The sequence below is a fragment of the Montipora foliosa genome, chromosome 7, assembly GCF_036669935.1.
Source record: "Montipora foliosa isolate CH-2021 chromosome 7, ASM3666993v2, whole genome shotgun sequence".
NCBI lineage: Eukaryota > Metazoa > Cnidaria > Anthozoa > Scleractinia > Acroporidae > Montipora > Montipora foliosa.
In genome coordinates, this window is record NC_090875.1 from 1015494 (window position 1) to 1030493 (window position 15000).

Here is a 15000-nt window from a genome sequence, read left to right on the forward strand (position 1 = left end):
TCCAGAAAGCGAGTGGCCTATTACTCATAACTACTCTGAACCACAAATACCAAAGCAAATCCTGAAAGTGGCGAATATAGTCAACGCAAGTGTGGAAGATAGCTTAGCAGCTCGTATTGATATTGAAAAATTTTCAGAGTACAACCGTCTGCTACGAGTGACGGCAAGAGTTCTAAAGCTTTATGAAAGAAACCCCAGACTGACATTTAAGAATGCCACGCAAGACCTAAACAGTAAAGATATCGAAAGGGCAGAAATATTTTGGATTTGAGAGGCACAAAAAACGATGGATAAACATGTAAAAGACGGGGAGTATAAGCGTTTATGTTCTCGTATACGAAGCGATGGGATATATGTAATAAGTGGTCGTGGGGAGAAATGGATGGAAATGAGCTACAGTAAAGGAGACGTCATTCTTCTCCCATACCAACATCGATTATCCAAACTCTATTCAAGACACGTTCATGAGAAAGGGCACCACAGTGTTTTGACTACCGCCAGCAAAATTCGCTCAAAGTTCTGGATAACTAAGTTACTCAAACTAGTTAAATCCATCAAGCTCAACTGTATTGTGTGCAAAACATTAGACAAGAAAATGTCAGAACAAGTAATGGGAAATCTTCCTATAGACAGGCTTAAACCAGCTCCTCCATGGTGTTCCACATCCATTGACCTATTTGGTCCTTTCACAATTCGTGATGAAGTTAAGAAACAAACCACATCTAAAGCGTATGGAGTCATCTTCACTTGTTTAGCAACGAGAGCTATTCACCTGGACCTGGCAACAGACCACAGTACAGAGAAGTTTTTGAAGGTACTGAGAAAATTTGCGTCATTGAGGGGATATCCATGTAAGATATATTCTGACAATGGTCCACAGCTCGTCGCAGCTAATCGAGAATTACAAAGTGTCACAAAGTCATGGGAATGGGAACAATTGAAGAACTTTGGACTTATGGAGGGATTTCAATGGAACTTTACACCTGCTGATGCACCATGGCAAAATGGAGCATCAGAATCTCTTATTAAATCTGTTAAGAGAGCGCTTACAGCCATTATTGGAGAAAGTATTCTGACATTCTCCGAACTTCAAACTGTATTCTACGAAGTTGCCAACCTCAATAACGAAAGGCCTATAGGCAGACACCCAACATCAGCCGACGATGGCTCATATTTATGCCCGAATGACCTTCTGTTAGGCAGATCAACCACGCGAGTACCTAGTGGTCCTTTCAAGGAATCTACAACTCCAAAACACCGTTTTGAATTTATCCAACATATAATAGATGGCTTCTGGAAGTAATGGACCAGAACATATTTTCCAGATTTAATTGTGAGGCAAACATGGCATACAGCCCACTGTAATCTGAACTCTGGAGATGTTGTCCTACTTCAGGATTCCAATCTGATTAGAGGCCAGTGGCGTCTTGGGATTGTATCCAGAACATTCCCGGGGCCCGATGGAAACGTGCGAAGGGTACAAGTGAAGTATAAAAATCCAAAACCTGGTGAACCTGTTACCAAATATGACGGCAAAGGGTACGTCACCATCGAACAACCTGTTCACCGTATGGTGGTGCTACTACCTAAGGAAGAACATGTGACCTTCTGAAGATTTATGAACTCTTACTAATCAGTGTTAACCTAACTGTTTTCTGAACACTTAGTAGTATCAAAGAATCCGTGTATCCGTTTTCGAGGAGAGGGAGTGTTTCGTTAAGAAATTATGTTCTTAACTACCACTAATGGCATACGTCATCATGATGACATAATACTAATGTAAAACCATTTTTTCGTTGGTTGTGAACCTGAGCGAGTCACTGGGTAAATATGAATCGTTTCTTGATCACTCTATTTTCTCTATATTTCATGATCGTGTAATTTTCTTATTAGGATTCGAACCACACAACTTTCATTGATGTAACACTCCTTACATGCAACGGAATAAAAGGTTTGATAACAGTGAAACGATCGCGACCGACGAAACAACGTGATGATTTCTTTATGTTGCGATTGCCGGTAGTTAACGATCTTGATTGTATTCTTAAACCAGCATTATACATCGGTCCTGGATTAATTTTAAACACAAGATCTCCCACTAACAATGTTTGAAATGTTGAGACCAAGTTTGCATAGTAAATACTCAGTCGGCATTGTCTTTTGATATCACATCTATGCCGGAATGAAGGTCTATTGGGTATCAATAAACAGTCAAACAACGCCAAATGAGCCGGATTGATCTTGTGTACCGTAGCATGAAAACCAAAGTTCCAAAAACTCATCCATAATCCATGACAAAAATCTTCTCCTATCGCCGTGAATATCGACTCATTCAAGCTTCCACTTGGCCAGTCGTTGCATGGTCGACTTAGAATCCTTCCTACCGGTTTGAAAGCTAAAACCAGGCTTTGAGAAAGCAACAAATTCCATATTAACCAGGAGCAACAAAACCCACGCCATACACTCATCATTCCTGCGGTCAATATTACAATCAAAATAAAATTAGTAATTTAATTCGCAAATAATAGGACATCCGCAAACACAAACAATTGTATATAGTTTTTGCTAGTTTATGAAGTCGCTTTCAATAATATTTCTCAGCATTTTTGGCATTCTGGAGTGTAAATGATACGAGGTGTCTCCAGAATGCCTTTGCTTTTATTAGTAATAGGATACGTCAACATTTATATTGTACTTTAGCCTCGTTTCCATTTAAACTTTATATTTCAACTTTACTATTGTCAATTAAGGGAGAGAGCGGAGCTTCCTCCGCCTGGCCCATTGTATATATGTAAATAAACGGGAAAAAAAAAGTATCTTCTTATCAGCTTAATATCTGATACGCTGCTCATCGAGCAGCTCATATATTAAACTGATTTTTGGAACTGGGCCGTAAAAAAGAGGCTTGCCTTGTCCCGGCCACGGGTTGCCTTGGTATAGCACTACCTCCGAGTGTGGCCCACTTCCCTCCAGGGAAGAAATAATCAAATGAAAGCAGAACAAGTGATCAACCAACCTTCACATTATCTTCTCTTTTCTAGGTAGCATAGCAGCGAGTGGCCAGCACGACACGACAGGACGAGGAGCACGTGACCTCCATTACCACATGGTATGCGCAGACAAGTTGCGTTTTGCGGTCCCAGAGAGGCGGAGAAGGGATACTCACCTGAACGCGGGCTAAGCGCACTAGGACTTTGTGCCTCACGTAAGCCTGCGGGGTAAGTTGCGGTTTTTTTTATGTGCCTTGTTTAAGTCCTAGATAAGTCCCAGAGATCTGCGCTTGTTCATTATGATGATTCGTCAAAAGAAGTTGAGTAGAATTCCTCGTCCTGTCAAGTCTGTAGCTGAGTCCTTTCCTGTATCAGTTTCGTCCTTGCATCCTTGTTTTGTTGAACGAACGCCTGGTTTGTCTGGCATATCCTCATTTGTACCAGCCATGCCTCCTGTGCCTGTTCCCGTCAAGTCTGTAGCTAAGTCAACCTGTTCATGCTGTACATCTTCGTCTGCTTCTGTACCTGCGTCGTCCATTCCTGTACCAGTTCCGTCTTCGCGTCCTTGTCCTGTAGCTCAGTCAACCTGTTCATGCTGTATATCTTCGTCCATTCCTGTACCAGTCTCGTCCTTGCCCGTTCCGCCTGTCAAGTCTTTTGCTGAGTCAACCTGTTGTTTATCTCCGTCTACTTCCATGCCAGTTAGAGTTTCGCCTGCATCTGTGCCAGTTCCGTCCTTGTCTCCTCCCGTCATGTCTTCACCTGTGCCTGTTGCGTCTCCATTCCCGTCTGTTCCATCTTTGCCTGTGCCTGCTGTCGTTTCGTCCTCGTACCTGCAGCGTCCTCGTCCGTCTCCTCGTGTCCATGCTGCTCCGTCTTTACCTGTGCCTGTCATGTCTTTGCCTGTGCTAGTCTCGTCCTTGCCTGTACTCGTCATGCTCCCTTTTTGTTTTTGTCTGTTCCTGCTGTCTTCACCTGTGTTTGACCGTTCTTCATCCCGTTTCGTTATCTGCCCAGTCCTCTGTGCTGTGCCGTTTGTGTGCCTGTATCGCCCTTTTTAGGGTTTTTTGTCTGTTGTTTATGTTTGATGTTTTTGCCTTTTGGCCTCCTTTGTTGATTTTGTGTGTGTTCCTGCCGGGATTGGGGTTCGATTCCCCTTGTTTGTGGTAGCGGATGGGTCCTTCTGGTTTGTTTCTCGTTTACATGTCTGACAGCCATTGCACTCACCCCACTGGGGGGCTGTCATTCGCCTTAAATATAAAAAAACTCACCTGAACGCTGGTTTGGCTTTAAAAGTCAAACCCTGTTTGGTAGTCTTCAATTTTTGCTGGGAGACATTCATTTTTTGGAGTGTGGCCTGGGCTTCCTTTTGTTTCATTTTGGATTGTGGTTTTTCATTCATTTTTTTGGAGTGTGGTAAGGTTTTGTTGTGATTTTCTTTGCTGTTATTGGTTTTCTTTGTTTTCTTTTTCCGGTGACCCTCTCGGGGACTAATGCTCCGCGCTCTGCGGTAACCCGGGGTAAGCCGATTCTTTTTGGTTCTTTTCTCGCTACCAGGGCTCTACGAAGTGTCTTTTTTGGTTTTCTTGGGTGTTTTGTAATATTTTGGTGTGTTTTCGCTTGCTGGTTCATCCACAGGCGGGATTTTTGCGGGTTTTTCTACTGTGATATTAAATTGTTTAATTTTTTGGCTTCCTCTTTCTGGTTATTTAGTTTATTTGTCACTTTTTCCATCCTTGGAGTGATAATTTAGTGTGGATCTCATTAATACAATATTTGATTACTTACTCTTTAAGTGAGTGACTATTTAGTGTATTTGGGTATTTTTCTTCTATACTAGTGTGGTTTATATTATATCTTAATAACTGAATGGAATATTAGGGTGATACTTTAAATCGATAATTATTACTTAATTAACATTAGCTGCTTAAGGTTTAATTTTAGTTAAAAGACTTTGTACTGTAATCGGTAAAAGGATTTAATTATAAACTGATTAATTTATAAGGTTTTCATGTATTTACCCATAATGGTGCCGCGCAACACGCACACTCTTATCATAAAGTCCGGCTTCCCGGCTGGGACGTCCCATGCCGGGGTTGCCGGCATCATTGCTGACTCCCTGGATGGTCTGGTCGATTCAATCCAGGTCTGCCCAGGAGGCTTTATCCGTATTTCTTTCATCGATCCTACTCACAAGAAGACCTATGAGGAGGCCGGTTCCAATTTCATTTGGTTATGTTCGTTGTAACGTGGTTGTTTCGACTCCAATTAAATTTGTCATGGTGTATTTGTTTCCCTTTGAGGGGAATAATGACCGGGTTAGGGAGGCCTTAAAATTTTTTGGGGACATAAAAGAAATTAAAAACCAACAGTGGTCAAATGTCCCTGGTGTGCATACAGGTACCCGTTTAGTGCGCATGGTGCGTAAGCACGATATTCCGCGCAACATAATAATTGATGGTGTGAACTGCCGCGTATGTTTGTTTTGACTTGTCAAAAGGTTTAATTAAGATTGTAGAATATCAGCTGTCAATTTGATATCTGTTACCTTGCGCATGAATCAATCTTTGTCTATTGTACCTTTAAATTTTGTGAACTTTGTACTAAGCTATCATTCTGTAATCGAGTGAGCAGTCTTTCAGTCCTTCCCTTGCGAGAACAACATGGGTACATGCTCACGAAAATCCAAGATGCCCATATCCGACGATTTCCTCACAGGCCCAGCTCTCGAAAATCTGTCGGGCTACCTCGAGGATCCTTTTCCATCTTTTCCTCGTGCAACAGCCAATCAACAAAAGTCCCTAAACACGAAGTCAAAGAAAAGCACGCAACAAGAGACAACAACCCCAGCAGAACATCAACCTTTGTCGTTAGATAAGCAGATCCAACTGGAGCAACTCAAGCACGGCAAGCTACAGTTGCAGTTGGAATTTACCAGGGAGCAGTTAGAGCTGACGAAGCTAAGCCCACACTTAAACCTTCGCAAACTTCCCGCTTGCTGAAACCAGAAGAGCCGTCACCCCTTGACAATATTCTTGCCTCCACGCCTTTCAGATCATCGACCCAAGAAGTATTGGCAGAGGATGGAAGTGTTCTGACTCTCAAGGACTTGCGGACCAAAGAAAAAAAAGAGCGCAAACATCCTTCTCTTTTGCCTAATGATTACCTTTTCTCCGCAAAAGGTAAGATAGACTAGGACAAACTCGAGATTTCGGAGTTTGTGGGTGGCTTTCTTGAATTCTTAAATAGTCAGCCGGAGTCGTACCTCAAACTGCTCAAACTGCTCAAGGAGCGTGCTGCAACATATTCATGGTACAGCGTACGAAATTGCCATTTTTCAATCAATACAGCGGTTGAAGCCGGGCGATTGTCTCTCCAACAGTTCGACCAGATCAAAGAGTGGGCACAAACTTTCTTCACCCACGCCGACTTGCCTTCAGCTCCGACCACTCCTCGCATTTCAACCACGTCTTCTCAAGCGTGCAACAGCAAGAAAAACACCTATTGCAAAGAGTGGAATTACACAGGCAAGTGTAACTGCTCGTCAACCGAAGCGACATACAAGAGCATTCACCGTTGCCGTGTTTGGGATGCAGACCACGCAATGCTACAATGTGCGAAACGTCGCTTCCCAATTCCTAGCAGTTTCACCGGCACGCCTAAATCAGAAGACAAAAATTGACTAGTCGATGCCATTGCTTTGGCGAATGCCGTCAGAGCCATGCATGCCCCTAATTTTTCAGGTGCACGTAATCCTATCCAGTCTAACTTCAATTTAGCACAGTTTGATTTTTACCTTGAACATTACCAAGATGGAATTATTGTTGATTTTCTTCGTTACGGCTGGCCGATCAACTACGTGGGGTCTCTACCGTCCTCTACCCTTTCAAATCATCCTTCGGCCACCAAGAACAGCGTTTTCCTAAGATCTTATGTCCATAAAGAGCTTGTTCATCGTTCTATTTGCGGACCTTTCACATCTAACCCCTTTGACACTAATTGTGTCATCTCCCCACTTTTATGCGTTCCCAAGCGTGACTCGACGAACTCAGAGTCGTTCACAATTTAAGTTTTCCCGAAGGCTTCTCTGTCAACGATAGAATCGCCAAAGACTCCTATCTCAATAAACCACTTAGACTCCGTTTACCTGGGATAGATTGCATGGTGGAATTTGTCAACAAGGAAGGCAGTGGTTGCCACATATTTAAAAAGACCTAAGTCACGCCTATCGCTAGATTCCTGTAGACCCCAGCGATTACCATCTTCTGGGTTTCCAAGTTGATAGGTATTTTTATTTTCATTCAGCCTTTCCGTTTGGTCTTCGATCAGCAACTTTAGCTTGCCAACGCACCACACAAAGCGTTGTGTACATTCTTAACACTATGCGAATTTTATTGCATGTATATATCGACGATTTTTACGGAGCGTGTAGACCCAGTCATTCTCACTCTGCTTTCCAAAGGATGAACACTTAATTCGACGAGCTGGGTTTGCTCACCTCAGCTGCTAAAGACGTACCCCTGTGTCATCCTATGGTGTGTTTAGGGGTTGAAATAGACACCTCTGCGATGACCCTGACCATCCCTCAATTTCGCCTCGACGAACTTGATGTCGAATTACATCAGTGGCTAGAGAAATCTACCTACACGAAGCATGCCTTACAATCTTTGCTAGGAAAATTGTCATATGTTTCTGCTTGCGTCTGCCCGGGTCGTGTTTACATGTGTCGTTTGCTCAATGCCTTGCATGATACAACTTCTCGACGTTCTGCGCGGCGGATAACTGACGACATGCGTGCAGATATTGCGTGGTGGATTTATCTTTTGCAGCATTACAATGGCGTGTCTGTCATCCCATCCAATGTCACGATCTCAAATGCTTATCTTTTTGCCTGCGATGCCTGCCTGTCAGGTTGTGGCGCGGTATGTTTCGGCGAGTACTTCAAGCGCTGTTTTCCTCCTGCCATTTTGGCTTTAACATTGCACATCAATGTATTGGAACTTTTGACTGCTGTTGTGACAGTTAAACTCTGGGCCACTAGTCTTCAAGGTCTAAACGTTGAACTTTACTCTGACAACACCGGCTGCATCGCTGCCATTAACAACAAATCATCGTCAAATGTTCACATGCAGTGTTGTTTACGCGAACTCTGGCTGATCCTTTCTGTTCATAATATTTCTTTAGTTGTTCATCACGTACCAAGCAAAGAGAACTCTCTTGCTGATTCGCTCAGCCGCTACAACTCGGATTTTTCCTCTAGACAATTTGTTGACAATTATGCGGCCACCCATGAACTCGTAGAGATATCTCTCCAAGACACTTTATTCAGTTTTTCCCTTCTCTAATGTATCTTTTGTCTTTTTCTTTTGCAGATCGCTCTCGAATGTTAATTGATTGCGCGTATCTTGTCCAGCGATTTGCCTTTCAAGAATCGACGAAACGCAACATGCGTAGCCAGTTGCGAGCCTATCTAAGTTTTTGCGATCATTATCAGTTTAGTCCTTTTCCTGTATCCAAAAACGTTTTCTTAGCTTATCTAGTTTTTCTTTCCAACTCATTAGCGTCGTATCAGTCACTCCTCAATTATACCAATATTTTGAAGCACATCAACTACGCTTTGCCGATGTGTCTTTCATGTCCGATTACGATTGTTCTCTCACACAGCGAGGATTAAGGCGCGTAATGGGTGATCGTGTTTATCACACCTCTCCTATCACTGTAGACATTTTATTACGCATTTTTCAGTCATTTCAGCCAAGCAATGTTTTTCATGCCTGCATGCGTGCTGCATTTCTGGTCGCATTTTTCTCATTTCTTAGAATCTCCAATTTGGTTCCGTACACTTAGTCTGAAGTTCATTCTAGCACCAGTTTCTTCCTTCGTCGTAGGGATATAACTTTCACCGCCTCTGGTGCTTATCTTAAAGTTTTTAGGACAAAGACCATTCAGTTCAAGCAAAGGATCTTGGAGATCCCACTTCTGATTCTCCCGTTTTCTTAGCACCAATCTCCCTGTTGAATGTCGATCACGAAATCGCTTCTCGTTCTATTGCTGCTCGTCTTCTTAAGGTTATTCATTTGGTTGTCGATAAGGATTAGTCTTGTGGTGTTCCTGGCCGTTTCATTGGTGAAAATGTTGCTTTTCTTCGTGACATTTTTGATTTTTGCTCTGCTACTGGTGCTCCTGCTGCTCTTCTTTCTCTTGATCAGGAAAAGGCATTCGACAGGGTTGATTGGACATTCCTTCATTCTACCTTATATGCTATGGGTTTTGAGCAGTCTTTTGTTGGGTGGGTTAATTTATTTTACAATACTGTGAGTAGTTGTTTTAATGTTAATGGTTAAATTTCGAATTCTTTTAAGTTATCTCATGGGGTGAGGCAGGGATGTCCCCTGACCCCCCTCCTTTATGTTTTAGTTCCCGAGGTTATTGCTTCTAATATTCGTTCTAGTGGTTTAATTTGTGGTTTGTCTCTTCCTGGTTCTTCGTCTTCTTTGCCTGTTGTTTCTGCCTATGCTGATGACACTATGCTGGTTGTTTCTTCTGTTCCTGGTATTTTGGCTGTCTTTGATGTTTATTCTTTGTACGAGAGGGGGTATGGGGTTAAATTAAATTTTGGAAAATGTGAGGGCTTGTGGTTGGGTTGTTGGAACGGTCGCACTGACTCACCGGTGAACATTACTTGGTCATCGGTGAAGGTGAAGGTGTTGGGGGTTTTTCTGGGTCCGGGCAATCTTGAGGAGGACAATTGGAGGCCGCGTATCACTGCGGTGGAGTGAGCGGTAAGCGGGATTTGGTCACTCGTCGTGTTGCGGTTCAGCCTTCTTGTTTGGGTGGGTTTTCTGTCGTGGATTTTCAGTGCAAGGTTATGGCTCTTCATGTTCAGTGGGTTAGTTGTTTTGTTTCTTCCCCGTCTTCTTAGGTCTCTTTCATGGTTTTTTGGTTTTTTTCTCAGCTTGCCGCTCGTCTGCTTTGTTTTTTGCCGGATTCTCTGCCTCCGTTCTATCATTCTCTGTTGACTGCTTGGCGGGCATGTAAAGGATCCCTTACTGCATCTTCTTTGGGTATTGGTTCGGGTATTGATTTTTGTCCTGTTTCTACTATGTCTACGAAGTCTGCTTATTTGTTTCTTTTGTCTGAAAATGCTGTTTCTCCTCATTATGAGGAGAAATTCTTTCCTTTGTTTGGTTCTCTCTATTGGTCTTGTACTTGGCGTCAGCTTTTCTTTTTTGATTTGGATCGTCCCGTTATTGATTTATGTTGGAAAGTTTCTCAGGGGGTCCTTTACACGGCCGAGAGGCTTGCTGGATTTGGGTATGCTCTTTCTACGGCTTGTTTTTGTTCTGCTCATGTCGAGTCTCTTCAACATTTGTTCTTTCACTGTCCTCTGGCTGTCAGCGTTTTGTCGTGGCTTCAATGTCTTATGTTCTTGGCTTCTCCTCTTTCTCCTTCCATCTTGGTTGATCATGTGCTTTTCGGTTTCTCGGCTGATGAGTTGTCTGTGGTTCCTCGGGTTTTTGTTTATATGTTGAATGTCTGCAAGTTTTGTATTTGGGGGGCTCGGAACGATTTTCGTTTTAGGGGTGTTCGTCCCTTGGCTGCTGATGTTATGGAGCGTGTGAAGTGTCGGGTTTGGTTTAATCTCCCTTTGTTTTTCCGTCGTTTCCGGTCTGACCGCCGTCATCGTTATTTTGTCCGTCAGTGGGGTGCTTGTGGTGTGGTGGCTTCGTTGCAAAATGATGCTTTGGTTGTTCATATTTAAGTTCTGGTTTTGTGTTGTGTTTCCGTGCCCTGGCCGTTTTTCTGGGATGAACCAACGTCTTTGCATTGGGTGAGTCTGTTGACGGGTGGCCTTTTATTGGTCACTCTTCGCCCTTGTGCTGGGTCATGCTTGCTTTGGTTTGTCCAGTTGTGTTTGAGTCTTTTTTGTCGTTTTGTTGAATTGTCATTTAGGAGTGTAAGTCAGGCGAGGCATCTCCTAGATGCAACTCTTTGTTTGTCTGTTTGTCTTTTGTTAATTGTTGGTAGGGGCGGGCTTCGATTCCCCGACAAAGTGGGCGTGTTGGTGCACCCCTGTTTGAGGTGAACCGTTGTGTTTGACGGATTCGTCGTTATGTCTGGCGGCCATTGCACTCACCCTACAGGGGGTCAGCCATTCGCCTTTAACATAAAAAAAAACTTACCTCATGCAGGCTATACGCATTAGGACTTGTGCCTACCGGAAGCCTGCTTGGTAAGAGTCCCTGTTAAGTCCCTGTATTAGTCTTAGAGATTTGTGCCAGTTGTGGTATCTAGTCGAGATATGAGTTTTAGGATTTGTGCCAGTTGTGGTAGAAGATGTCATATTGGAAATCAGATGATTTGGGAGTGCCTTGGTCTCCGGCCATCAAGCCTGTAGCCGAGTCTACCCGTGCTAGTTTTGACTGTGATCGTCTCTGTCAGTTCAAGATGATTCGTCGTTCGTCTCCTCCTGTCAAGTCTGAGTGAACCAGTGCTGTGCCTGTAACAGTTCCTGATCGTTCCTGTTCGTCTCCTGCTGTCAAATCAACCAGTGCTGTTTCGTCCCCGCCTGTGCCTGTTATGTCTTTGCCTGCTCCTGCTGAGTCAACCCGTTTCTGCCGTCCTCTTTCATCTATACCTGTTTGTGCCAGTGTTGTGCGTGATCGTCCCTGCCAGTCCGCGTCTGTGCCTACTGCGTCTCCACCTGTGTCTGTGCCTCGTCTTCGTCTCCCTGTCCCGGCTGTGTTTCTGCCTGTCTTCACCGTCGTCGCTGTCCCGTTTTGGTCAGCCTGTCCAGTCTTCTGTCTCGTGCCGATTGGAGTTTTTTGCCTGTCCCTGTTCGTGCCTCCCTTTAGTTTCTAATGTGTTTTTCTGCCGGAGTTGGGGTTCGATTCCCCCTGTTTAAGGTAGCGGATGGGTCCCTCCGGTACTTCTAGGCATTTTAGGTGGTTTGTTCCCGTATTGTTCTCTTGTAGTTTTGTCCCCGTGTTTAATGGCTTGTGGGCATTGCACTTCTTGCAAGGTGAGGCTCTTTCATTGCACTTCAATTGGGTTGACCCTTGCGATTACCCCAAATGTGGGTAACTAGAGCGTATAATTTCTGGTAGTGTGGACCTGCGTTTGCGCAAGTCCCCGCACCAACCCCCGGTGGCAAGGTTGGCTAATGGGAAGGTTTGTTGGTATCGTTTCAGGCAGGGTAGGAGATGCAGTGGTGGTGTAAGGACAAAGCAAGGTGAGTTGTATTTGTAAAGTCCACTGCTGAAATTCTAGGAGAATGTTCCGTACTTGGTGCACTGCAAAACTGTGATTTTATTTCTTTCATTCTTGGCCATAGAGAGAGCGAGACGACGTGTTTATTTCAGCCGCATTGATTAGCGGCACTTCCATCGATAGACGAGCGAGACAAGAAAATACCAGCGGGTCGAGCTCTTATCCTCCTGGATCGTTTGGAAAACGTATGTGGATGTGTGTTTGTACTGCTCCATCACCCATCTATATGTGTGATAGGTTTGTTTTACCTTGTGTTATGTTGCGTTCTGGAGAGCCCATTTTGCTTTGAGTAACTGAGGACCCGCCAGATCAGTTGGCGTAACATTCCTGTGGCCAACACTTTTGGGTTTCTCTATGTTATCAGTTAATTGAATTGTTATCATGAAAAGCAAATCTTTTATGCTCAGGATAGTGTCTTATCCACCCTTTGAATAAGTACTGTCCGTGTTGAACAGGGAACAGTAAGACTTTGACGTGCGCTACGTCAGATAAGTCACATTTTCGCAAGATGAATGTTATAGTGTTGTAGCCTTCATTGTATACATATCATCCGGGCTAGATTAACTTCCATCTAATGCATAACAGTGCATGCATTTTTTACTTGTCGTATCCTGTTCTTTGCTTACACGAAAAGATACATTTAACGTCATAAACATTAGATTGATTAGATCTCGCGCGCAAGGGCTCCCTTGGGAATACAAGTTCACTTTCTCGTATGAACTATCTTGTTTTTGTTGTATGTCTCATTTTTGACATATCGTTGGCACGTTGTGTTAAAAAACCTGGTTTGGAATGTTCTTTCATGGAGGAATCAGATAATCAAGTGTACACAAGGAAAGAGGGAAGCCTACATCACTGGGTATTCCCAGGAGGTCTCCCATCCAAGTACTAACCCCGCCTGAAAGGGCTTAACTTCACTCATCGGAGGAGAACCAGTGTTTTCCCTGTGGTATGGTCGTAGACAAGTAATTTGCCGTGAAAATTAACTCTGTTATAAGGGGGAAATGAAAACGCGGTCAGAGCAAGCACAATGTGCATTTGTCCTTTTGCCGTCAAGGCAAGTGCCATGCAATGCTGATGGCTGCTGCCCACTGTACAAGGGCGATCGTTGTGTGCGCTTCGCTTTCAGGTTGGCTTTGGGCATTCCTTCCTTGCCACGGATTGTAATCGGACCACCATATCTCATGGTCAAGAGACTGGGAGCACCTTGTCGGCTGTGAGCATCTACGGGCATCGCTTCTCGGCCTTTTGGCTAAAATCAAGCGATTCCTTACTTGGGCTTTGATTTTCGAAACAGACTTTGTCCTAAGTACCCGCCGGGGGGGAACGGCACGGTCCCCTCCCTTTCTACAAGCGATTTTGGTGGTTTTTTTTTTAGCCACTTTGATTGATGGCTGACAGCCAGGGTGGCGTCAGCGACCCTCGTGCTGGCGCGAGCACGAGTTTGGGTTCTGTTTCTGTTGAAAATGCAGTCCGTGAAGAAAACCCTGTTCGAAATCATTTTCTTGTAACTCCCCCTCGGGGAAGTTACACTTCTGCAGCCCGAGATCCGAATGCACCTAATGTGCAGACCAATGTAGATCCTGAAAATGTCTTACCATCTCGTGCTTTGAGTGTTTATTTCCAACCACGTTATTTTCTACCTGGGCGTGATGTTTTTGAGGCCTTGAGTGCGGTTGATCTGGATAGTTCTGTGATTAGCTGTTTGCAACGACAAAGCTCTGGTGCTGTTGTTTTAACCTTTCGACGTGCTGAGTTTAAAGACCGTTTTCTCCGACGAAATGTTTTTCATGTCCATGAACAACCTTATGTTATACAAGATGTTGACCGCCCTCTGACGTACTTACAAATTTTCGAAAATCTCTAAAGGATACGCTTGTTAGATCAAAAATCTAACTGTAAGGCTATCATGTGAGGCGACTGCCAAAACCACACGAGGAGTCTGTGCAGGCCTGTCATTCACTTACTCTCTCATTATTGATATTAACCAGACAGGCCCCGTCCTCGTGTGGAACCACTCTTCCGTGCATAATCTGTTATTGCACATGGGCGCAATTGAACTAAAACGCAAAAAAAAGAAACACCTTTGTAGTGTTTCAAGGAAATCCTCTCACAAAGGATAAACAAATACTTCTACAGGGTGCCGTAAACAACTACCACAACAAGCCTCAGTAACCTTAAAGGTAAAATATGCAGTCAAAAAAAGCCTTATAGAAACACAAGCTAACCTTCACATTGAATAGGATCGAAATCACATGAACCTGATTGGTCACTTCATCAACGTGAAAAGGACCAATAGGAACAAAGCGTTTTTCGATCCTCAAACGACAAGGTCCACAGATAAAAGAGGTCAGCAACTAACATTCTGATGGGAACGGAATTGAGTGAACTTCTCTACCTTTCCCTCAAAAGACAAAAAGGCTAGTGAGAGGATTTTACCTTTTGTAACTACGTACCACCCATCAGTGAGCAACCTCAAACAGGCACTGATGGAACAATCCAAGGGCAATCGTTGTGTGCGCCTGGCTTTCAGGTTGGCTTTGGGCATTAATTCCCTTGCACAGATTGTAATCGGACCACCATATCTCGTGGCCAAGAGACTGGGAGCACCTTGTCGGCTGTGAGCATCTACGGACATCGTTTCTTGGCCTTTTGGCTAAAATCAAGCGATTCCTTACTTGGGCTTTGATTTTCGAAACAGACTTTGTCCTAAGTACCCGCCGGGGGGGAACGGCACGGT

At 44.0% G+C, this 15000-nt stretch overlaps 1 protein-coding gene, 1 non-coding gene and 4 pseudogenes across 2 annotated transcripts in view; 5 read left to right on the forward strand and 1 right to left on the reverse strand.

Annotated features, from left to right (window-relative positions):
• Window positions 1-271, forward strand: part of LOC138009565 (uncharacterized) — a 966-nt gene extending 695 nt beyond the window's left edge. The window contains exon 1 of the mRNA XM_068856638.1: window positions 1-271. This exon is cut by the window's left edge and continues 695 nt beyond it. Coding sequence (XP_068712739.1) covers window positions 1-271 — 271 coding nt within the window.
• Window positions 272-2785: 2514 nt separating this feature from the next.
• Window positions 2786-2968, forward strand: LOC138012111 (U2 spliceosomal RNA). Its single transcript, XR_011124984.1, has one exon. It is a non-coding gene; the product is annotated as a U2 spliceosomal RNA (small nuclear RNA).
• A 2712-nt stretch (window positions 2969-5680) lies between these two features.
• On the forward strand, window positions 5681-8990 carry LOC138009566 (uncharacterized; annotated as a pseudogene).
• Window positions 6300-8335, forward strand: LOC138011059 (uncharacterized; annotated as a pseudogene).
• Window positions 8991-11975: 2985 nt separating the features above from the next.
• LOC138012019 (U1 spliceosomal RNA) lies at window positions 11976-12125 on the forward strand (annotated as a pseudogene).
• Window positions 12126-13104: 979 nt separating this feature from the next.
• On the reverse strand, window positions 13105-13223 carry LOC138011919 (5S ribosomal RNA; annotated as a pseudogene).
• Between the last annotated feature and the right edge of the window lie 1777 nt (window positions 13224-15000).